The sequence below is a fragment of the Trichechus manatus genome, unplaced genomic scaffold (assembly GCF_000243295.1).
Source record: "Trichechus manatus latirostris isolate Lorelei unplaced genomic scaffold, TriManLat1.0 scaffold00035, whole genome shotgun sequence".
Taxonomy (NCBI): Eukaryota; Metazoa; Chordata; class Mammalia; order Sirenia; family Trichechidae; genus Trichechus; species Trichechus manatus.
In genome coordinates, this window is record NW_004443971.1 from 9,060,600 (window position 1) to 9,086,020 (window position 25,421).

The 25,421-nt window shown below is 44.2% G+C and overlaps 1 protein-coding gene across 5 annotated transcripts in view; it reads right to left on the reverse strand.

Moving 5' to 3' along the window:
• SRGAP2 (SLIT-ROBO Rho GTPase activating protein 2) overlaps positions 1-25,421 on the reverse strand; it is a 330,724-nt gene that overhangs the window by 211,339 nt on the left and 93,964 nt on the right. For all 5 annotated transcript variants that reach the window (XM_023730300.1, XM_023730301.1, XM_004375212.3 and 2 more), the window contains exon 3: positions 10,417-10,609. In XM_023730300.1, the coding sequence (XP_023586068.1) occupies positions 10,417-10,609 (193 nt within the window). The remainder of the gene's footprint in view (positions 1-10,416; positions 10,610-25,421) is intronic.

Consider the following 25,421-nt stretch of genomic DNA (forward strand, 5'->3'; position numbering starts at 1 on the left):
TCTGGTCAAACTTTCCCGGAGGGAACAAACAGCTCCCCAGAACATACAGGATGAATGAGTGATGCACTGGTCCCAGGAAGTCGGGGCTCTCCCTTCCGGTGGTTTCCCACTTCCTCCCACTTTCCTCCTCAAGGTCACTCCATACCCGAAGAGGAACTTCGGGGCCTCTGCCCCTTTCTGATTTGCAGTCATGGCGATAATATTCCCCATGGCCAGCTGACTGTGCTTTTCAATCCATGGCTATCCTATGAGATCTATGAACAACTTTGAACTCAACTCTAGAGGAGGAATCCATCAGCAGTAGGTGACGTAACTACAGAGACTGTGTACACTCAAATACTGGGCCCAAGGCCAAGAACATGGACTCTAGATGAATTTCTCTTTAATTAATTGTGTATCTAACCTCCCACTGAAAAGGAGTATTACACGTTGAGTGTCTACCAGATTCTTGAAATACCTAGCTCCTACTCCCTTGCATCCCTCCCATACGGTAACACTACTCATAATCAGCCAAATGAGCAGGCTTACTTTCCACATCTATCTCCTTAATACACTGCAAACTCAGTGTTCATGTGAACAGGATATCGGCTCGTTTGTCTCTATTCCCAGTACCTAACTCACTGCCTGGTACACAGATACCTCCCAAAAATGTTTACTGAATGAATACACAAATAAACATATCTTTTAAATCCCTTTTACTCTCCACAGTTTGAGCCTCACAGATAATACAAGGAAATTTCCCTTTTCTTTTCCTTCTAAGCCCTTACCCTGGGAAATCACAAATATTTCTAGTCTCAACCATCATCTCTCTAACGAACATGCCTAATCTCTACCAACAGCCTAGACCTCTTTTTTGCACTGAACACAGCCATTTTCTGTTTTTCATTTTCTGTCAATTACTGGAAATTTCAGCTTTAATCCTTCTAATACTTTAAACTCAACATCCAAAAGACAAATTTCTCATATTCTAGCTCTTCAAAAACAACTCCTCCTAACTTCTATATTTCTATTAGAGGAACCATTAATTTACCAGTCACCCAACTCCAAAAGAAACTTCACAGCCCCCTTTTCTTTTGTGCTTCCCAGCTCACTTGAAACCTGAACCCCTGTCTGTCAGCAGTTCCTGTAGATCCTTCCAGCGCCAGGTGTTTTCCATCTGTCCCTAGACTGTAAGCTCCAGGAGTGCAGGGGGCAGAACCTGTCCTGCCTGGCAAGTGTCTGGCACACGATAAGAACACAATACATATTTGCTAAATGGATGGATGGATACATCCCTACTCTTTTCACTCCGACCATCCCACCTCAGTTTAGATCCTTGTTATCTACTGTGGTAACTGGTTTCACTGTATCAAGTTTCTCATCATTTAGCAAACCACCAGGAGCCCTGGTTGCACAGTGGTTAAACACTCGGCTGCTAATCGAAAGGTCAGTGGTTTGAACCCACCAGTTGCTCCACGGAAGAAAGATGTGGCACTCTGCCTCCACAGAGATTACCCATTGCCGTCGAGTCAATTCCAACTCATAGCAACCCCATCTATAGGACAGAGTAGAATTGCCCCATGAAAGGCCATAATCTTTATGGGAGCAGACTGACACATCTTTCTCCTTTGGAGCAGCTGGTGGGTTCAAACTGCCGACCTTTCAGTTAGCGGCCAAGTGCTTAACCACTGTGCCATTATGGCTCCTCTGTAGATATTACAGTCTTGGAAGCCCTATGGGGCAGTTCTATTTTGTCCTATAGAGTTGCTGTGAGTTGGAATCAAAGACAAAATTATACCTGAAGACAAGAACACAGGTCTTCAGTATAAGGCAGTATATGGTAAGTACCAAGTTAATATAAGTTAAGTACCAACAAACCACCACCAGGTTAATCTTCCTCAACAGAGTTCATAGCTGATCTCAGACACGAAGCTGTTCAAACCTTCAGTGGTTTTCAGCGGCTACTGCATAGAGCCAAATCTCTTAGTCACTAGCAGGAACCGATTACCCAATAAGCAAGGTACACAGGGCCTACTCGTGCTTAACCTACTAACATGTAGTGCATAATTTTCACCTGTTTTTGCCACATCAAAGACGTGGTGAAACCCATGTGAAATTGTGCACTACAGATTAGTAAGTAAACAAAGCAAAGCCGTGCATATCTTGCTTACTGTAAGCCTGTGCGTACCTTGCTTACTGTTAATCTGCCCTTGGTCACTAGTCAACGCCCTCCACAGTACGACCCTATGTACCTTTGTCCAGTTCTTCCTCTACACTTGTAAGAAGATCAGTCTATTCAGTGCACCCCAAGAGTGTTTTGTACTTTTCTTCTGCTGCACCACTTCTGCCTAGAATATCTCTCCCCTCCCCATATATCAAACTCTTACCCATTTTCTTCAAGGTCTGGCTCAAATCCCATTTCCTCCCTGAAGTTTCCTGACCACACCAACTTCATGCCATCTCCACTGCCTTTGAGCTGATTTTCGGCAGTACATACTTGGTTGTTGTCAGATCGGCCCCAGATTCATGGCAACCTCATGCACAACAAAACAAAATGCTGTCAGGTCCTGCACCATCCCCACGATTGGCTGCAGATCAGATCTTCGTGACCTATAGGATTTTCATTGGCTAATTTTCAGAAATAGATCACCAGGCCTTTCTTCCTAGTCTGAAAGCTCCACTGAAAGCTATTCAACATCATAGCAACATGCAATCCTTCACATGGGCAGGTGGTTGCTGCACATGAAGTGTACTGGCCAGGAAGCAAACCCAGGTCTCCTGCATGGAAGGCAAGAATTCTACCACTGAACCACCAATGTCTTACCATATATTGCCTTATATTGAAGATCTATGTTTTTGTCTTCAGGTATATTTTATCCCTGACTAGATTATAAATCTGTGTGGGTATCAACCACTACTTCTACTTCTTTGGACCTCTCCCCCTAAGAGTCTAGAACAATGCCTTTAAAATGTTCAATAAATATTTGTTGAGGAGAAGGAGAGCTGGAAGGAGAAAAGATATTGGCAGTAGGTTATAAAATAATGAAAGGTCTCTGTAAGGAACATAGCAGGATAGCATTGTAGGAGTATTCTTCTAAAAACTCAACAGGAAAAAAAAAACTACGACAAAATAACAGAAAGAAATGAGCTATTAAAAGTAGGAGAACAAAACCAAGTGAGCTATGACTGAAAGGTAATTTACAGCAAGTCTATGTAAAAAAAATAAAAACAAAAACAAAAAACCAGCCAATGTCTTAAAAATGCTGGGCAATATTAACACAGATTTCACTTTGAAGAGACAATCAAAGGCTCAGCAACAAATAGGAATACATTTATACTCTTCAAGGAGCCAAAGAAAACGCAAGAACATCCTCCCTCGAAAGGCTTCCTGCCCTCACATAATATTCTATCTCTGCTCTTAGTCAAACTAGGCTGACAGAGTTTCAGATACTAACAGGGTCCTTCCACAATTCAAAGGGATGGGGAAGCCATACTACCTACCTTAAACAACGCAGAATAAGACAGAATCAAATGATCGCTATAGTTCCATCTGCAGCCTCCTGCATGCTTTCTACGGGGGAGGGGCAGGAGGAGAGGGATGGGACCACAGGGTCAGACTTTACAAGGAATCCAGAGCTGTGTGGGTTTTAATGAGGATGTCTGCACTGAGCACAGTATGGGAGAGGACAAAAGGTGTGCAGGATCAAAGCAGAATAGGAAGCAAAGCCAAAGGGTGACAGAGTAATGGCTTCCAGAGGAAGAACTTTTCCAAGAAAAGATGAAAAAAGCAGTTCAACAAAGTTTGTCCCTAAATGCAGTCACTTACCACTGTAATAAAATACCCAACCAAACCTAGTATGCATGGCTGACATCTAGCTAGAGTGAGAAACTGGCCTGGAAAAGGGTGGGGCGAATCCATGTAGACCAACTTCACCCTGGCCAAGCTGCCCCATCCCAAGCTGAACAGCTTCCACATCCCTGAGATGTGTCTGTCCAGAGCTGCTGCTGGCAGCTGCTCTCCTGGCAGCACAGGGAGAGAAATTCACAGCATTGCCGGGCCAACAGCTGCTACAGTTCCAGGGGAAGTGATGAGTGCCCGCTGAGATGCTCTGGGCAGAGAATGAACTATTCTAGGGGCTGGCCCTAGAGTCAGCAAAACTGAGGCTACAGTACACTGGCTGAATGAAAATACAGTACAATTGCCACTCCAGAGATACAGGAAACCAACAGCCTTTCTCTGCCCAGCTTCTTTGACTTTAGCACTTGACTCCTGCCCTCACATGTGGCCCCATCTTTTCTATTTCCAAGGGCACGACTTCCGTTTAGGCCCACATTAACCTCTCTACTGGACTGTAATGCCTTCTTAACGTTCCTCCTCCCTTCAGTGTCTCTGCTCCAACTGATCTTACGTACTGTTGCTATAGCTACCTTTCTAAAGTGCAGCCATAATTATGTTCCTTGCTCAAAAATCATCAATGGCTCCCCATTGCTTACAGAAGAAAGCCCAAACCCTATCACCTGGCATGCATGCACCACTATAATCTGGCCCCTACCACCCTTTCCAAGCTTATTTCACAATCACATTTATTATTCTTGTTCCTCAGCAAAACAGACGAGCTATCTCCTAGACTTGTTTTTTCCTACCTGTATGCCTTTACTAACATTGTTCTCTCCGCTCCCTTCTCCACCGTCTCTTCCTCTTTCTATAACTTCTGCATTGTCTCAATTATATCAGGTTTATACGTCTGATACCTAGCATTGGCACTTTCCTTTTTCCATTTCGCACCCACTGAACCTCCATAAGGCCATCCCCAGCCCCCTGGGCAGAAGAAATTCCTCCTCTCTGTGCACTGGGACAGACTGTGTGATGGGTGGTCCTGGCCTTTCATATACCTGTCTTGTACTAGCTTCCTAGGGCTGTTTCCTAGGGTAACAAAGTACCACAAAGTGGGCAGCTCAAAATGACAGAAATTTATTGTCTCACAATTCTCCAGACTAGAAGTCCAAATTCAGGGTGTTCAGGGCCATGCTTACTTCCAAGACTCACCGAGAAGATCCTTTCTTATCTCTCCCAGCTGCTAGTAGCCCCGGGAATTCTCAGCTTGCAGCTTCAGCGTAAATGCATTTCTGCCTCCATCTTCACATGCCACCCTCCCTCTGTCTGTCTCTGTGCCTCTTCTCCTCTTTTGTAAGGACACCACTCAGACTGGATTAGGACCCACCTTATTCTAGTATAATCCCAGGTTAACTTAGCTAAGAACATCTTCAAAGATTCTATTTCCAAATAGAAAGGTCACATTCATAGGTACAGGCATTACAACATCAGCATATCCTTTTAGGAGACACAATTCAATCTATAACATGCCCTTTCACACATCACATATGGACAGTGTGGCTGAGGCTATGGATTGTCCCAATATGTCTCCTCTTCCTCTATATTAATAGAAATGTTACTTTCTGGTCACCCAGAATAATAACTACATTTCCCAGTCTTTCTTGCAGCCTGGGATAGCCATGTGACTATGTTCTGGCCAGTGGGATGTGAGCTGAAGAGATGTAAGTGCCACTTCCAGACTGCACCTTTAAAGAATAAGGCCATACCCTTCCCTTGCCCTTTTGCCTTTCCTGCTGGCTAGAACAGGGATATGGCGGCAGTGAGCCATTCTGGGCCATACAGACAAGGGCAACACTCTAGGGATGGAACGAAGAGCCTCAGTCCCTGACACAGGCGTGAATGGCTAATGCCCAGACTGTTACACAAGAGAGAAATCAATCCCTATCCTGTATAAGCCACTATTATTTGGAGTCTATTTACAGCAGCCAAACCTATATCCAACCAAAACAGACATGTCTAAAATGCCTTTCCTGTGCCAAAATGTAGATTTTTCAATTGCTCACAAATGTTTCTAGCTAGGCCTGGTGGTGCCGCCTGCCAAGTACAGTTCAGTTTCAGGAACACGGTTGTCTTTGTACAGCAGTGCTTGTGCATGCAAATATTTGAATCCGTGATTACCTCTTGCAACATAAAAATCAATGGAAAATGGAAAAATGAAAGCGCTATTACTAATGTTGTATTGAGAAGTAGAGATCACACCATTGTATTAGGAAGACAAAGGTAGAAATCATCAGCCATGTGGACTCTTGTACCTCAATCAGATGCTTACTGGACTTAAGCAGGTAGACTGTGGGTTTAATTGTGGAGAAAAGAAGAAAATTAAAGAAAAGGTAATAAATGCTGAAAGTATACCAGGTAAAGGCATAATTCAGAATTTCACATACATACTTATAGTAACAGAAACCACCTACCCTACATAAATCTGACTTTTAACCATTTGCCTTTCATATGCATTTTTAGGAATAAATTATGTATGAAAGGACACAGATATGTATGAAAATACAGGACGTTGTCTGGCTCTCCTGGTGAGCTTCTCGCTGTCTTCCCCATATTAAAGGCATTTGTGTGTATGTCTCCTTGTCTGTTAGGCTGTACCACAAGAAATTGCTTCTATGCAACAATTTCTAACCTATAAAAACAGCACTTTCATATATTTTACTCTAACAGGTTGAAAGGTCTTAGATTTGGAGCTCTCTTAGTCATCTTTGCATATCTTGCAATGTCTTATGCATGGGAAGGTATTAAAAAGAAATTGCTTGGATTAACTTTTACAGATCTTGCTACCTGAAACACTTCTAGTTCCATCAGACTACACTATCTTACCTTACTTTCTATCCTTTTAACTGCTTTAAAAACAAAAAACAACTCTTTCTTCCTCTTCCTCCCTCTCTTCCTCTTCCCCCCCACTGCCACCCTCCTTCTAGTACCTTTTGCTTCTCTTACCCCCTAACACTGGGTGTCTCCCAAGTCTTGGGTCCTGGACTTAGCTCTTTATGCTTCTCTTTCTCTTCCCTGAGTCCATATAGTTTCAAATCCTCCAAAATCACTTTTGAACTGAAGACTCTGCTTCTTACCTCAGCAGTACATAACTTCTTACCTCAATAGTACATCTCCAACTGGATACAGTAGTTGAAGGCCTCCATGACGCAGCATCCCCAAAGCAGGCTTACTGTTCAATATAGGTCTTCCCTCAACACTCCTGTTGCCATCACAGATGCCACAATTGTTCCAATTTGTCAGGTTAGAGGCACTGAGTCACCTCTGACCATTATAGCTCTTTACCCAATCTGCTATCCAGTCCTGTCCAGTTTCTTAAATACCTCCTGAATCTATTCCTTCCTCTATATTTTTTGCTATCACATCATGCATGGATTACTCTAAAAGCTCTCATCCTGGCCTTCTCTGGCATAAAAATTCATTCTTCTATCACATTTTTTGCTCACATTTCTTTCCCCACACAGAACCCACGTAGCTCACTACCACGCTGCGGCATTAAATCTGAACTCCTCTGCTTGACTGTCAAAGAGCCATCATTCTGGGGCCTACTCTACTGATCTAATCATACTTCCCACTGCTGTGGAAAATATCTGTGCTCTCATAATATTTTGCTCTTACCTCTATGAAAGCCCTTTTCACATTATATTGTTTACATGTCTCTCTTCCCCATTGGCCCAGAAGATAACTCCCAGAGCTTATCTTAGTCTCCACAGGAATCAGCACAGAGCCCAATCCCCAGTAGGGATTTAACAAAGGTTTGTTAAGTAAGTAGGCTGTTGCTCAGGAACACAGGTAGCTGATGGAGTAAACTAGCCACTAAGTGATGGCTAAAGGAGTGGAGACAACCCCCTCTTACAGGTTCCTGGAGCACCTTGTACTGTCCTTTCACAGTATTTAGCTCAACTTCAAATGTGTTTTGTTTAATGTCTGTTTCTTCATTCTATTGTCAGTGCCACATGGAAGAGGCAGTACTTGTTCACTGCCGTATCCCCAGGCACAATGTCTGTCCCAAAGGATTACAAGGAATGTGCAACGGATATTTGTTGAATGACTGTGAAGAACTTTCCCTTTAATGAAGCTGGATTGCTGACTAGCCCATTCACTCCCCACCTCCAAATACTCCTGCCTCCTCTCAACACGCACATGCTGTTCTCTCCTCTCGTACACAAACTCTACCCTTACGTCCAACCTAAGTCCCACTGACTTCATGAAAACTTTCCTGTTCCAGACTCTTCATCTATCTCTGATGATTTACCACTGATCTCTCATCACATCTATTTAACACCAGTGATCTCTTAATGAGATCACTATTGCTTTATCCTCTAATCATCTCTTTATTCAAATATTTTCTTCCCAACCAGATTTGAATCTCTATGGATACAAGCAATGAACTTCTCTTGTATGTTCCAACACTTTGTACAATCTTGAGCAATAAATACTCAGTGGTTGTTTGGGAAAAAAATGGAGCTGGGGGCCAAGTTTATCAAAAGTGAAATCAATTCTTCCATCCTTGGAGAATACACCCTATTCCTCATATGTGATCTTAATCAGAGCGATTCAGATGACTCAGAGATTAGCACATTTGTATTTCAATTTGTAATAGATATGCCTCTTAAAATGAGAATATGGTATTGTACTAAAAATCAAATGCTATTTTAAACTTAGGAGGAGGTTACCAACAGAATAAATCCAACTTTGAATCATTTTTCTAAAGTGAATTATTCCTCCCCTGAGTCCCCATTTATCAAATACTATAATAACATTTTATTATGTCAGGATTGCTTATAAAGAGACTAGGACTTGGGAAAGATAAGGGATTCTAAGGAGAAAACATCTGGAGGAAATTCTCATACTGGCTTATAGTGAGTCATACGTTCTCCTCAATCTTAACCTCCATATTCATTCCTTAGAGCTGACATGTAAAGGATAATTTATGTCCTATATTATCAGGGCAATAAAGAAAAATAGAAAATAGAGAAAAGTGATTCATTTGGTATTAATTCTTAAATGCATTCATTCATTTACTCATTCAAGAATTTTTACTGAGCAACTACTATATGCCACATATTAATCCTGGCATTGGAAGACAAATCAGACAAGCTTATACAGCCCACTAAGGGAAGATAATACGAGGAAGACAGTGCCGAACACGCTAAGAGAAGAACAAATAAAATGCTGTAAGAATTCAGAAGAGGGAAAACATTCTCCTGGGGATAGCAAGAAAGTTGGAACAGGTAGCATCTAAGACAGATCTTAAAACATGGGTATGGCTTAGATATGCAGAGATGTGAAGAACGGGTGCATGAGCTCAAATAACAGGATGAGCAAAAGTTCATTGGGGTGAATGTTCTGTCTGGCTAGAGGAAATAAGATTGGAAAGCAGGTTAGGGACAGATGTAGAGGGACCTGAAGACCAAGCCAAGAAGTCTGCACCTTTGTGAGTAGAGAAGTGCTTCTCAAACATTAATGTGCACACCAATCACCTTGGGATCTTGTTACAGTAGGTCTGGGGTGGGGCCTGAGACTCTGCATTTCTAACATCCCAGGTGCTACCAATGCTGGGCGACCACATCCTGAATGTGAAGAACATAGGAATGAGGAGTCACTGAAAGTTCTACCCACAGAAACTGCCTGATCACTAGTGTGCTCCAGAAAGATGTAATCTGATAACAGTGTATCAGGCAGAGCGGAATGGGGAGAAGCTGCAGACTGTGGTCCTCAGCTTTGGCTGTTCATTAGAATCACCTGGGAAGCTTTTACACTGTACATTACCCAGGCCCCATTCCCAGAGATTCTGATTTAATTGGTCTGGAGTGGGGCCCAGATTTCAGTATTTTTAAAAAGTTCTCCTGAGGATTCTAATCTGCAGCCAGGGTTGAGAATCTCTGCAATAGATGATATAGTTAAGTATTGCAGTCATCTAGGCAAAAGATGATGATGATCTAAACTAGGGCACTGGCAACGGGAACAGAGTGAACGGCCCAGACGCATAAAATATTGTAAATGTTTTAGTGACTGCCTGGGCAGGGATTTAGATGTATGGCTACATCATTCATTTCTTCTGGTTAAAGACAGTTTGGTGAAACAGTTAAGTGCACAGACTCTGGAGCTAGACTGCCTGCATTTGAATTCCAGCTCTTCTATTTACTAGGCATGTGTGTGACCTTGGGGAAGTTCCTTAAGCTCTTTATGCCTCAGTTTGCTCATCTGTAAACTGGCGATAATAACAGTAACTAACATATGGAGCTGTTTAGGGATTAAAAGAGTTAACATAAAGCACTTGGAACCATGCTTGGCACATAGGAAGAGATTAAAAAGTGTTTGCTGATCATTAGTGTGGTTCATCATCTATTTTGGTCTTTCCAGGATATTGAACTGCATGTTAGACTGATCTGGAAGAGGAGCAGTCCTTGAGTACCCTCAGCCATTTGAAGTCACTGGCTTATCTGGCTCAATAATTCAGCTGGATCTAGGTGGCCCACCTTGCCTCCCTAAACCTGACCCTGCTCCCAAGACCTCTACGAGGAACAGCCAGAGGTCCCTACTTGAACTGTTGGTCCTTAGTGCTGCGTGTCTTGGCCAGGAAGCGCTCGGCCAGCTTCTCCAGGTTGCGAGAGTAGTCCATCTCGATCTCAGCCTTCTTTCGGAAGAAGTCCTGGAGGTCTTGTAGCAGCTGCACCCGGAGCTCACACTGCTGGTCCAGGCATTTCATCTGCTCTGTGAGCTGAGCGCGGATCTCTGCAGCAAAAACAAGGGAAGACGGTCAGAGGGAGATCCCTAAACCAACAACCATACATGCCAATATCCACTCCCCTTCCATTCAGTCGTTCCCTGTCCCCTGGGGAACTCAAAGGCCTTAATAAAAAAGCTTAAATCCTAAACTGGCCATATGGTGTGGGGTACCTCCAAAAAGTCTACGAACTTTTTTCAAACTAATGAGGAATACTGTGAACCAGGAATCTGTTCCATCATTTAAGAGAAACTGCTTATTAGACATATTCATAGCTACCATTTATTGAGCAACTTACTGTGTTTCTGGCACAGTACTGAAAGTCCATATGAATTATCTCCCAACCACCCTATGAGGTAGGTGCTACTTTCATCCTCATTTTAAAGATGAGAAAACTGAGTCTTGAAGTCAAGCTATTAAGTCGTGGAGCTGGGATTCTAACCCAGGTAGGCTGATTTTGGAGCCCATGCTCCCGTCTATAATACTTCCTCTCACCATTTCATAAAGGTTTTCAGCATCTTCACAAAGTAGGGTGAGGGTCAGGATATTTTAACAGAGGTAGCAAAGAACTTGCCCAAGGTCAAATGGTAGCAATCAAGAATGAAACAAGCTCCCAGATTCTAGCCAAACAACACACTCACTGTAACTCAGATTCCATAGTTTCCAGGATCACAGAATGTGAATCAATCTTCAAAAGGCTGACTTAGAAAGAGATTTTTCACCAGCAATTATCACTCATCTCTCTGTTGCTTCATCCTCACCAATGCCTCAGAGCTTCCACTATATCAAAGTTAGAAACATTTCTGGGTACACTCTAACTGGGCAGATTTCTGGAGGGCCAGAGCCCTCATACAGAGCTAGCAAACCCCTCTTCTCTGGAACTGCAGCCATAGCAGCTCCATAATGCAACCAGATCAGCCTCAAAAGCAATACTGCATTTGTTACTGACAAGAAACACCAATCAGACAGGAGTGTAGCAGGCAGACCTGGCACCCACAGAAAGCAGCTTGCCAAAGCCAGATGCTTTTCAGCTCAGAGAAGGTCTGCAATGTGTACTCTACAGAAGTTACGTCCCAATCGCCATCTGAGTCAGAACAGAGCCATTTCTTTCATTCCCTTCCTCTGCAAACCTGCACAATTCCAAGTGCATTAGGATGGGAAAACAAGCAGCTATATTCTGCCTTTCTTTATGCGTGCTCCACATTCACTCCCAGATAGTACACTTACAACAGCACATTCTGTCTATGCTATGTAATGCAAGTGTTTCATCCAAGGAGTGGATAAATCAGAAGCAAATCCAGGACTGGGGCTATGGTGTTCAAAGGTTTGCTAACCACTCCTTTTATGAAGCAAAGAGGGGTGTGTAAATGGTGCATTTAGCTTTGCCTTGGAGTAGTTGGGGGTCTATAATCTATCCCCATCTTTGTTTGTATTTCTGTTTTTACAGGTATCAGTCTGCAGCCCAAGTATTTGGTCCTTTGTGGGTGATCTTAGGTGACCTGTAAATGCAGTTCTCACCTTCTTCATCCCTGCACCTCCCCCTCACCAACCACCAATGCGAACCAGCCCTGTAGTGACCTCACCTGAACTGAAACTGAGCCCTGTCGGATTGTTGCAAGCAGACAGAAGACTGTGCAGAAAAGCTGCCTACCTCATCGCTCATCAAAGCTCTCTTGTTCTGTGTTGGCAGAGTCTGATTACAAGGGTGTTGGGGGGAAAAGATCTGCAGAGGTCACATCAGGCATCCAGTTCCTAGAGCCAAGGATTTCTGTGCTTCTTAAAGGCAATAGCCCTGGCTGAGTGCGTTCCTGGAGGCATCTGTCCCCCTTCTATCTATTAGTGAAAAGCTGCCAGCAGTAGTCACTGTGCAGGCAGGCTGTGAGTGGAGAGGGCGTTCAGCGCTCTTTGGTATTACTTAGAACTTACCCACTAAATAAGGATTGAGGCCTCATAGGGCTGAAAGGCTCACCAGTGACTCAGTCTGTAACAGATGTGCAAGTGGATATGGACGCCACTGCATCCTTCGGCGCCCTCCAAGTCACCTGAAACTCATTTACGATTTGGCCTCAATAATCTCGATGGCCAGGGTAGCAAAAGAGAACACACAAGATTGGATGAAACCCCACGCTCGTATGAAAAAAAAAAGAAAAAGAAGGCTAGGCAATCCCCATGATGCCTGTGAAGTTCTAGACGTAGGCCACTCCAGGGTTGTCCTGTCCAAGGAAAAGCACTTCACAGGAGGCCTCTGAGGTCCATGAATTCATCTCAGAAGCCGCAGAGCACAACCAGCCAGCACGCTCAGACTTCGCTCGCACTTTCCCGGGTGCCTCACTGAGGGGGCAGCACAGCACCTACTGCATCCCACCCTGAAGGGAAGGGAGCACATGTTCACCTAACACCTTCTATGGGCCTTTATACACATCATCTCATTTAATCCTCACAAATAGCCTATAAGGGATCTCCAGTCATCCCGACTGCGCAGATAAGAAAATTGAAGTAGGATGGGTTATGTAATTTACCAAAAGCTGAGGTAAATGTAGAGCTAAAGCCGAATTAAGATTTGCCTGGCTTCTCAAAGTGGCTGATAGTGGAGGCAGGAAAACAAGAGAAACAGAACACCAGTCTGGAGTTTCTGGACGTATTTCTGAGTATATCATAGCCACTGGAACTTCCCCTTCACCTTGCAGCTGAGAGGTGATTCAGTCCCTCAGAGTCAAGTTTGGACCAGCCCACTGACTCATGGGCTAGCCCATGTTTCAGCTAGCCCACACCCGGGCTGGATCCCTTCCCGGCTTCCTAGATCCCTCTACAGGGCAGCTCTGGAGGAAGTGCTTTTCTTATACTATGAGCACGCCCTGGCCCTGACGTCTGCCAGCAAGCCCAGAGGACGGGGAAAGTGAGGAAGGGATAGCCCCACCCCTGAGCTAGGAAAAGAAGTCTCCGCTAATAGATACCACCTGCCACTGTGGCTTATTTGTGATATGACACCACTGAGCATCCTGTCCTGCCCCGACCTCCCTGAAGGAGAAGCCTCCCTTGCTCGCACCTCAGAGCATTTACAGGGACACTGGAGAGACTTTAGCCTTCCCTGCCCTCGGGCCTGCAGCTGTAAGACAGAACGGCTATCCAATGCTGAATGTGCTGCCTCAGGCTTTTGCTGCTGCTACCGCTGCTGCTGCAAAGACAAACAATGGTTCCCAAGAAAACAGCTGTGTGAGCCCCAGCACTCTGTCCATGCACATAAGGGGCAGGAAACAACAGGCCACTGAATGCCAGCATGCCTGGGCCATGCACCCAGCCTGGAGGCCCCTCTGCACCCTGGACTACCAACAAACCACAAGGGCAGAAAGAAGAAAGGGGCAATTTATACAAACACGAAGGAATTCCTCACAGTTCCCTCATGTGTTTAGGCGAGCATGCACGTGCACACGTGTGCACGCTCACAGACACACACTGTTCACACAAAATGTCCCCACCCAACACAAGACAGCTCTACAAATCCAGTTTAAAATTGGAAGAGAGTTCCTGAGAGCTATAGGGGCAAAGGGGTCCTTGTAGGTTCTGTCCCTAGAACTAGAAAAGTCAAGCTCTTAATTTCTAGAAGTAGTTGTATCTCAAAGGTATGAAAGAATTCCTTGGCCATCTACAAGCTAAATAAAGTACTACGATCACCATGAACTACCTGGAGTGGCACACGCCAAAAATGACCTCCTTGGGAACGCAACACTGCCCATTTATTCAGCAAATGTTCACTGAGCCCCTACTGTATGGCAGGCCCTGTGCTAGGTGACAGGGACAGGCCCTGCCCTAATGAAGCTTAGCTTGACAGAGAAGAAGGAGACAAGAGCAAAGAACACTCTTAGTGCCTTTGCTTTGAACATATTTTATTATAACAAAGCCATGGTAATAATTAGCCCCAATCTGAAGATTGAAGATTTAAAAATCATCAGTAGCAGACAAAAAGAAATCAAGCAATAAGTCTAAGAAAAATGCAATGTCCTCTGACTCTTATTAATCCATATTTTTTTAATGATACTTGACCCAAAACTGCAGCTTCTCTTGTAAAAGGGACCAAAGTTTTCAAACAAGTTTCCTGAGGATCAGAGTTGATCTTTGGCTGACATTTCTTTCTAAGATTCAAGTCAAAATTAAACTCCACCATCCTGGAATTAAATAGTGGTGATGGCTGTGGTGGTTCAGTGGGAGAATTCTTGCCTTAATTCACGGGACGTACCATGGATGTTATCCAACCCTGGGTTCGATTCCCAGACAGTGCATCTTAAGCGCAGCCACGCCCATCTGTCAGTGGAGGCTTGCGTGCTGCTATGATGCTGAACAGGTTTCAGCAGAGCTTCTAGACTAACACAGACTAGGAAGAAAGGCCTGGCAATCTACCCCCGAAAATCAGCCAATGAAAACCCTATGGATCACAGTGGTGTTGTGCATGGGGTCGCCATGAATCAGGGGCTGACTCGACGGCAGCTAACAAGAAGAAGATGGTTGCACAACCTTGTGAATAGACTAAAAACTGCTGAATTGTATATTTCAAAAGGATGAATTTTATGGTATATGAATTATATTTCAATTTTTTAAAATAAATTAAAAATTTTTAATCCCACCAAATAGCATGTTCTGTTGAGCACCACCCTGCCAGCTAAGGCGGAAATGGTCCAACGGACTAGGCACCAAAAGAAGGAAGGACTTTTTGGTTTCCATTTCTCCATTTGTACAGGCTGAGTCTCAGTTCTGCACTGAATATTCCTAACGCAAACCCTGGAAACTGCAGCTGTGGACAGTAGGCTTGCCTATGACATTGAACTCCACTGGCCGGTCACCACTTCCGAAGGGTGTCAGATCAAAACCTGGCAAGGAGTGTTTCTATGCACGAGTTCAGATCCAGGCTCAGTAGACACATCCAGCACAGCTGCCCGAGAAACGCTGACTTTGCATCCAGGCTTGGCCCTGGCTGCGATTCTAACACCACCTATCCTGGGAGTCAGGAGGAGGCTCATTTTCTTTTTAGGTAGATGCTGAAGAGTCACAATAAAGGATGAAATCAGAAGACAAACTGGTTCTCATATGATACTAACCATTTAACAAAAATAGCTAGGGCCCTGTCACACCAATGACGTAGACTCTAAATTGTAATACCTGCCAGTGTGGGTGGCACAGTCCTCTGCAAACTGTCCTCACTCCAGAGAACACCCAGGGAATTCACCAGTCGGCAGAGTATTGGGGGTGAATTTTGTTCAACCTACAGCCTCTCAATCCAGAGGTATCTGCCCCTTTCTTTCCTCCTTTCAAACTACATCTCTTTCTTCAGGAATTTTTCAGAATAAATCATGTGGAACCTCCTTCTATGAATCCCACATTTCTGAGGCAAATATGGGGGTGGAAGGGCAGGCTGGGAGAAAGACATAATCTTTCAGGAGAGTAACATAAGCCCATCCACCCTCCTCCCTGATGTGCACCAAGGGGACAGGAGCTGCGACTCTGCACGGTTCTGCTCACAGCATACAGAGCATGAGATCAGCTCACGCTCCCCGTAGGGAACCTGGCCTGACTGCAAGTCTTTTTCCACAAAATCTGCCTCACCTGCTTTGAGCCTTTTCACAAACACATGATGTCACCTCAGCCATCTCAGGAATATTAATTCCTAGTACCTTTCGAGAGTGTTATGTAAGAATACAACTGAGGCTTTCATCGGGCTCTACTCTCCATGTCTCTTACCAAGACCTCTTATCACAACAGTAATCAGCACCTCTCAAAACTGTTCCCCAGGAAATAAAATGCCAGAATGCCCTGCCAAGTCTCGCTCTTGACCCTGCTGGTTTGCCTTTCTATAAACTCACAGCTACAGAACTTGTAGTAGGGGGAGAGTCCTTAAAAATCTTTGTTGGACAGATGAGAGAACCAAAGTCCAGGAAAGGGAATGGGATTGCCCAAGATCACACAGCTATTTAGTTACAGATTTAGGACTGGAACCCAAGTCTCTAGATCCCCAAGCCAATGTTTTTTCTTATTTATTCTTATTTTAAACATTTATTTGAGTACCTGCTGGATGCTCTGGGAATACAAAAACAAAAGTTCTCCCTAAAGTTAGCAGGGTAGTAGGAGAAACAAATAAAAATCTGTAACAAACAAGGTGCAACAATATAAATAAACATGGCCTACAGGGTGCCGTGAGAGCAGGCAGAAGGGAGACACAGCCCCGCTCTCAATCCACTTGCTGTCCCACATCTTTCAGTAACTTCCGTCACTACTTATCTAGGCGTAGCCAGTGCTCCAAGAAAAGGCATCATCTACTTTCAGTAAACCTGGAAACAGCAAATATTCTTCCTCAAAGAGTGTGACTGACAGCCTTTTGACTTATTACTTTATTAAATACAACACAAAAATACTCATAAACATATTCCATCAATTACTCCAATCAACCAACCAACGAATATTTATTAAGCTTCCAGACTATGTGGAGGTGGTAGATATTTATTATTTTTCCTTCCTTGAATCCACATCCTCCCCCTACTCTTAGTCTACATGATTTTGGTAAAGCTGATTCTACCCCTGCCCTTTCCAAAATGGCAGGCATTACCTCCAGGCCTTGGCTGGGAGCTACCTATACTTGGGGACAATGAGGCTGAGAGCCTGAAACTGCTGCCACCATCTTGCCACCACGAGTAGAAAATCTGTTTGAGAATGGAGCTGGCCCAGAGGAAGCAGAACTGAGAGATGAGGAAAGGCAACTTGAGCCTCTGAATCAAGTCATGGCCAGAAGCCAGCCCTATCCCTGGACCACTTAGTCACACCAGCCAACTCATTCACTTTTTGCTTAGAACAGTTTACATTAGGTTTTTGGTCACTTACAAACAAAGGAGTCCTAATGGATAAAATGAGGGATCCTGAAGTATTCAGAAGTATGAAGATACCTATTCTCAAGGAATTTGCAATCTAATTGTGAAGACATGATCAAAATACACAATAAATTTTTTAAATACATAATTACATATTATATAATTACAGACAGTCCCCGGATTACAAACAAGTTCCATTCCTAAGTCTGTCTGTCTTGTACATAAATTGGAACAGTTAGGTACAGTTCTATCTAACATCAGTTAGTCAAATGCTTATCTTAGTATATAGTGTACCTTTCCATGCATAAAAAACATTAAAGAAACACTTCCAGACACACTAAAACATCTTTAACATAATGTTGTTATAATAACAACGTTTTGATGTGTGTCACAAAGTAGCACCTGTTTGTTATTAGGAACCATTGTATGTACCTTCTCCACAGTTGAAGAGATACCTACAGGGCATACATTACTGAAAATACTCAGAAGATTCTGTTCTGTAAAATTTTTCAGACAAATTAGATACTTTAGATTTTGGACTAAAAATCCATGCTGTACCACCAAGCCACATCTCTGCTGGGTTTTGAGACCTCCTACGCAGTGGAAGGAGCCCTAGTGGCACCCGTGGTTAAGCACTCGGTTGCTAACCAAAAGGTCGGCAGTTCGAATCCACCAGCTGCTCCTTGGAAACTCTATGGGGCCAGTTCTACTCTGTCCTATAGGGTCACTGGGTTGGAATCAACTGTACAGCAGGGGGTTTGGCTTTTTAAGCACAGGAAGGGAGGGTTGGGGTCGTGGGTAGGCCCATCACCTCCTCACCAGACCTGTCAACCCCACACGCCAACTATGAGGCCCCTGCCTCCAGGTGCAGGTGAGAAAGTGTCACTCAGGATGTGCTAAGAGGAACTGGGGCTTAAGGGTTGGGAACAAGACGCTAGGGAAATCCAAGTCCGAAGTTCTCCATGGACCCCTGGAAACCATATGGACATAAAGAGATCAGGAGCCTAGGGCTGCTCCCCCTATACCCCGCTCCAGCCACCAAAAGGCCAAGACCCACCACAATAGTGAAATCCCACATGTGTAAGGTAGCGGAAACAGAAGCCCAGAGAGGTGCTGTGATAGCCCCGGATGCACAGCGCAGAGGGCCCAGGGGATGGCGGGAGAGGAACCGGGCAAGCGGGCACCACGGAGGCCCGGCCCTGTGCCAGCGCAGCACACTGGCTGTACACGTACAGCGTAGCGCCCGCGGCCCAGCCTGGCCTCCATCACCTGCAGGCCCACCATGTGGAGCGGAGCAGCAGTGCTTGTGGCAGGCGGACAGTGGGCCCAGCCCTTTCTGAGCTCGAGGGAGGCAGCTGCACGTGGGCTCTCCAGCTCGCTGATGGGGGCGGCTGGGCGCACCATGTCACGGGCGCCCGCCTGCTGCCTGCGGCACCTGGCCACGTGGGAGAGACACTGCCCACGGTAGGAGCCCAGCAGAATACCAAATCAGTTTTTTCCTGATAGGTCTTACAGGGGTTGGTTCGTAACTACTATTTACGTAAGTTGGACGTTCTAAACGGGACTGCCTGTATACAAGGTATATAATTATGTATTATATAAATATATTTATGTGTTATTCTGTACTTTAAGTATATGAAATTATAATAAATCCTACAAGTAAAAAGTTTGAGGACTCAGGAAGATCAGCGGGGACTAACATTACTAAAGTAAGGCTTCTTGAAGAAGACTGTAAACTCTTTGAGGGGAAGAAATTTGTCTGCTTTGTTCACCACTGTCATGGACTGAATTGTGTCCCCCAAAAATATCTGTCAACTTGTAGGCCATGATTTCCAGTATTGTGAGATTGTCCACCATTTTGTCATCGGATGTGATTTTCCTATGTGTTGTAAATTCTACCTCTACGATGTTAATGCGGCAGGATGAGAGGCAGTTATGTTAATGGACAGGACTCAATCTACAAGATGAGGTTGTGTCTTCAGTCACTCTCTTTTGAAATATAAAAGAGAGAAGAGAGACGGGGGGACCTCATGCCACCAAGAAAGCAGAGCTGGGAGCAGAGCATGTCCTTTGGACCCGGGGTCCCTGTACTGAGAAGCTCCTCAGCTGGGGAAGATTGATGACAAGGACCTTCCCCCAGAGCTGACATAGAGAAAAAGCCTTCCCCTGGAGCTGGCACCCTGAATTTGGACTTCTAGCCTCCTGGACAGTGAGGGAATAAATTTGTTTGTTAAACTCATCCACTTGTGGTATTTCTGTTATAGCAGCACTAGCTAACTAAGACTACCACTGTACTGCTAGGACCCAGAACAATACCTGGCATATAAAACCCCCTTGCCGTCAAGTTGATTCTGACTCATAGCGACCCTGTAGGACAGAGTAGAACTGCCCACAGGGTTTCTAAGGAGCGCCTGGTAGATTCGAACTGCTGACCTTTTGGTAAGCAGCCAAACGCTTAACCACTACACCACCAGGGTTTCCACCTGGCATATAGTAGACCCTCAAATCTGTGGAGGGAAGGAAGGAGAGAAGGAAGAAAGAGGAGGAGAGGGGAAAGGAGAAAATAGAAGTCTGAACTAGTATTCCAAAGATGAGTAGAATTTCATTAATAGAAGGGTGGAGAGAATATTCTAGAGGAAGATAACATAAACATTAAGTCAAAAGATGGAATGTTTAAGCATGGCCCTCTGTGGGGCAGTGAGGAAGATGACCTGACTAGAACAAAGAGTGATGGCAGGGCATGGTCAGAGATAAGGCACACAGGGAGGAAGAGCTCTGGAGGCCAACAGAGTAGTTTTGGCCAGAAATGGGGCTGGTGAAAGTTTGTGTCATGATGAAAACAGTAAACAGAGCTGAAAAAAGATCAGAGTAGAGGAGGAATGCTAGATGGATTCCTAGGCCTACTAAATTAAGAGATAGAGTGAGCATTAATGAGCAATAGAGGCTGGACAGTACAGAGGTCAAAACGAGTAGGAGAATTCCATGAGTGAAAAATCCCTGCACATACTAACACTAAACATCAGCAATAAAACATACTTTGAAGCCAGTGATCCTAAAGCTAGTGATCCTAAACTATCCCTCCCTTCACAGTGGTAAGCAAACTGGATGCATATAAGACATCCTTGGGTTCAAAGGTCAAAAAGAAATCTTGGTGGGAGGAAGGGTGACAAGAATCTTGGTCTCCCTGGCTTTCTTTTTTACTACGGTTCTCTCCACTGAACTTTAAGTTTGGCCATCTTCAAAACAGTCTGCCCAATGCAGCAGATAAGGAGCCCTGGTGACACAGTGGTTAAGCACTCGGCTGCTAACCGAAAGGTCAGCAGTTCGGACCCACCAGCTGATCCACAGGAGAAAGATGTGGCAGTCTGCTTCCATAAAGATTTACAGCCTTAGAAGTCCTACGGGCCAGTTCTACTCTGTCCTACAGGGTTGGAGTTGACTCAAAGGCACTGGGTTTTGGTATGCAGCAGATTGTCCCAAAGCTATGAAAGAAAGAACTTCTCCTCCCCTTGCATTAACTCCACACTACCTAAAAACAATACGAGCAACTTTGGAGTCAAAGAGAAACCAGCTGGTAGGAAGGAGGAAGAGAAAGGCCCTAAGAGTTTCCAAAGGACACTCAGTCATCCATTAACTTTCCAGCCCCCAAGTGAAGGCACAGAAAGCAACCCCATCAGGAGGGTGTGGAGGGGGATATCTCAATGAACTTTAATCATTCCTATTGCTCTGGGGGAGAGCCCTGGTGACACAGTGGTTAAGCGCTCGGCTGCTAACTGAATGGTCGGGGGTTCAAACCCACCAGCCACTCCGGGGGAGAAAGACGTGGCAGTCTGCTTCTGTAAAGATTTACAGCCTTGGAAACCCTATGGGGCAGTTCTAACTCTGTCTTATAGGGTCGCTATGAGTTGGAATCGACTCGACAGTAATAGGTTTGGTTTTCTGGGTTGTATTGCTCTGGCAGGCTGCCTTGGTTCTTTCAAGTGACTCAATAGAAAGTCAAAGACAAAAGGCTCTCAAATGAACAAGCTGCCACATCAAATGCCAAAGTAGTAATTTTAGCTCTTAGGCCTTGCCTGAGATGTTTAAGAAACAGAAATCCCAAGGTCCAAAATCTACAATTAACTTGTACTACAAACTAAAGATTAGGAATGAGAACACCAACAGCTTCTCCAGGAAATGTCACCTAGTTTGATGCCCCTGATTCATTGCTAGAGGCAGACAGGAAGTCAGTCCCCAGTGACCACAATAACTGGCCAATAAATCCATCAAATATTTGTCTTACATCTTGTCTGTGCAAAGATCTGGGTAATGCATCATTGAAAACATAAGACATGGTCTTGCTCTCAAGTTTGTAATCCAATTGGGAATAAAGGGACTAAATGAAAAAGTATCCAACAGCATTAAGACTGTGTGTGTTAAGTGTCAAAATAATGGTCCCAGAAATAACCACGATGGATCTGAATTGGTCTTGAGGCTTTGAGCTGGGAAGGATTTAAAAAGAATGTGAGAGTGACGAGGGAACGGGGGACTGTGGTTAGCAGAGCAAGGTGAGAAGGCAGAAGCAGGCAGGTCAAGCCCAGGAGGCTGTGAGTAAAGCACTGAGACTTGAGGGTTCACGCAGACAAGTATGGAGAGAGAGTTTGAAACAGCAGGCGAGGGTCAGCAGAGAGGGCTCTGTGTACTCAAAACAGATACAAACACTGTCCAAGAGCAATCTGTAAACTGTGGACAAAGCAAGATATGAGTCTTGCAAAGCAGAAGAACAGCACAAAGAGAGTCAAAACCAAAGGAGATCCCTACCAACCAACTTCTGAAAAGACCAACTATCAATTCAAACATGTCCAATATAGGAAAGGACAATGGTAAACTGTATATTGCTCAAGGCTCCAGTACAAATTGAAAACAAACCAGATCAATAAAAAAATCCAGACCTGAAGTTCCTAGAAAGCTGGTTCTGGAGGGTACGTCATTTTGTGCAGGATCCAGCTTAGCATACATTGGCACATTGTTTCAGGTTTAGTTCAACAAGCATAAACCAAACACCTAATACAAAACCAAAAAACCAAACCTGTTGCCGTCAAGTTAATTCCAACTCATAGCAACCCTATAGGACAGAGTAGAACTGTCCCATCTGGTTTCCAAGAAGCGGCTGGTGGATTTGAACTGCCAACCTTCTGATCAGCAGCCAAACTCTTAACCACTACACCACCAGGGTTTCCAAGCTCCTAACAGTTGCTGGGAAAAGGGATAAACAAAAATGATTAAGGAGGACCAAGAGATGCACTTGGCCTCTGAAGTGACTATGGAACATCCAGTTGGAAAAGAAGTTTTATTCTCATTCTGGAGTCCTCAGAAGTCAAATCTGGAAATGCACATTTGGGAATCATTAGCAAATAAATGTGAGGAGGTTAACCATGAAAGTGAATGCAATTACCCAGACAGAACATGTAGAAATAAAAGAGAAGTAGGCCAGAACTGAGGGACAGCCCCATTTAAGAGAAAAGCAAAGGAAGAGGAGATAGGAAAGTGGACTGAGAATAAATAGAGATCTACAAAAAAGTCCAGAACTGCAGAATGTTTAAATAAGAGAGCTGGGCAAAGAGTTCATTAACTTTGGCAGGCAGGAGACCAGCATTATTGACAGCCTGCTGTGCTGGATCCAGCTTATGCATCACCCAAGATGCACACAGCTGCCTTGCTGGCTGACTAAAACAGCTTGTACTGCTCTACCTGCAATGGCTGTTGGTCCTTCACGATTCGGGTGGGCCAGACTGACAGCACCTTGCCTTGTAGCCATGCTGCATGCCTCTCAATTCCCACGTCAGGGTTTCTCTGTTGCCACTGAGGCATGAGATTTAGAGGGACCTGTTCAGACAGAAGCCATGAGACCCAGAAATGCAAGGGAGTTAAGCTCTATGAAATTAAATTTTGATCAGTAGGAGATGGGAGTTGATGAATGAAATCTTCTATCTCCTCCTTCCAGCAGACTGTCCAGAGATGCAGTAGCTTCATTGAGTTTGTCTGAAGATGTCCCACAAGATGGAGCAATCAGCCTCTTACAAAGCTTTGGCCAGCTTATAAACGATCCCTTATATTAGCTCTCTACCACCTGTCTGTCAGTTTGTCCTACTCTGGTGGCTTGTGTGTTGCTATAATGATGGAAGCTATGCCAGCAGTATTTCAAATACTAGCAGGGTCACCCATGGTTGACAGGTTTTAGCAGAGCTTCCAGACTAAGACAGACTAGGAAGAAAGGCCTGGTGATCTACTTTCAAAAATTAGCCAGTGAAAACCTTCTGGATCACAACAGAACATTGTCCAACTCACTTGCTTTGGACATGTCATCAGGAAGAATCAACAGTTAAAGAAGGACATTGCACTTGGTGAAGAAGAGGGTCAGCGAGGGTGAGGGAGACCCTCGGTGAGATGGATCGGCACAGTAGCTGCCACGATGGACCGGTGATTGCGCTGACGACTGAGGAAGATGCAGGACCAGGTGATGTTGTATTCTGTCGCTATGAGTACGAGTCGACTTAACAGCAGCTATCTGTCTGTAATAGCTCTCCCTCCTTCCATCATTCCAGTTTCCCTGGCATGGCTCTCCCAGATAAAGTGTTAGCACAAGAGCTTTTGCCTCTGACTCTATTTTCCAGGGAACCTGGACTAAGACACCTACCACGGGCCTGGCACTGTTCTAAATGCTGGGTATGCAGTCCCCTCCTGGATAAAACTTGTATTCCAATGGAAGAATCCTTGAGAACAGCCAACCAACTCTTTTTCAAGAACTCAACATATATGTTAAGTGATCGGTTAGTTATAAGAGAAGATTTAAGTTGACTACAATTCATTTTCTATGGAAAGATAAGATGTCTCCACAAAAATTATAAACAAGAACATTTTATGTATTTAATAGTAATTGCAGATACTATTTGTTAAGTGCTTACAATATGCCAGGTACCCTTTATACGTATTATCTCATTTAATCCTCAAAACACCCCACTGGGGCAGGTTTGCAGTACAAAGCCCAGACTCTGCATTCAGAAAGATCTGGGTTTTAATTCTAGCTCTGCCACTTGCTACCTATGTATCCTTAAAAACACTTAATCTCTCTATGTCTGTTTCTTTATGTACACAATGGAGTTTGCAACAGCAGCTACTTCATCTGATTATCATGAAGAGAAAAAGAGATGGTGTATATAGTGCTTACTATGTGTCTGGTACCTAGTAAGCCCCTGTTAGAAGTCAACCATGATTACTGCATTTCACAGATGAGGAGCCACCGAGGTTAAAACAGATCAGTTAACTGCCCAAAGTCACCCAGATAGTAACAGATCATGACAAGACTTGAACCTAGATGTGTTCAATCCTAAAACCAGTGCTCTTAACCACTTTCCTATGTCCATGAGTCTAGAAGGCCAGGCTATGGACTCCTTTGCTTTTCCTTCATACTGGAATCCTATGGTTCTAGGCTGGCAATGCTGACTGGTTAACAAGAATGATCTCTGAATTTCTTCAACTTATCCAAAAAAAGTCCTCATTCTCACTGTCTTTAACTCCTAACTTTTAAGTATGTGTTGGAGGTGGAGTGTGGAAACACCTTTCGTTTCTTCTTGAATGCAATAGCAGCAAAAAGTCAATGCAATCACCTGGAGATGCTATCAACATGGGGAGCAAAGTCTGACTCTGTAGCCAGAATGCCTGGGTCCAAAATGCCAATTCCGTTGAATAAATGGAATTGAATAAACCAGTGGCTTTCAAACTTTTGCAACCCAACACAAACACACCTTTGAAAACAATCATTTCATGAAACAATACTCACCCTTAGTACATGCCATAAACTCTGACATTTTCTGTCTTTTTAAATGCTGGCTGAGACCCACTAATTTAATTTCATGATCTACTAAAGGATCTCTATTTGCAGTTTAAAAACCACCAAAATATACAGTCTTCAAACCTTTCAGCTCCTTCC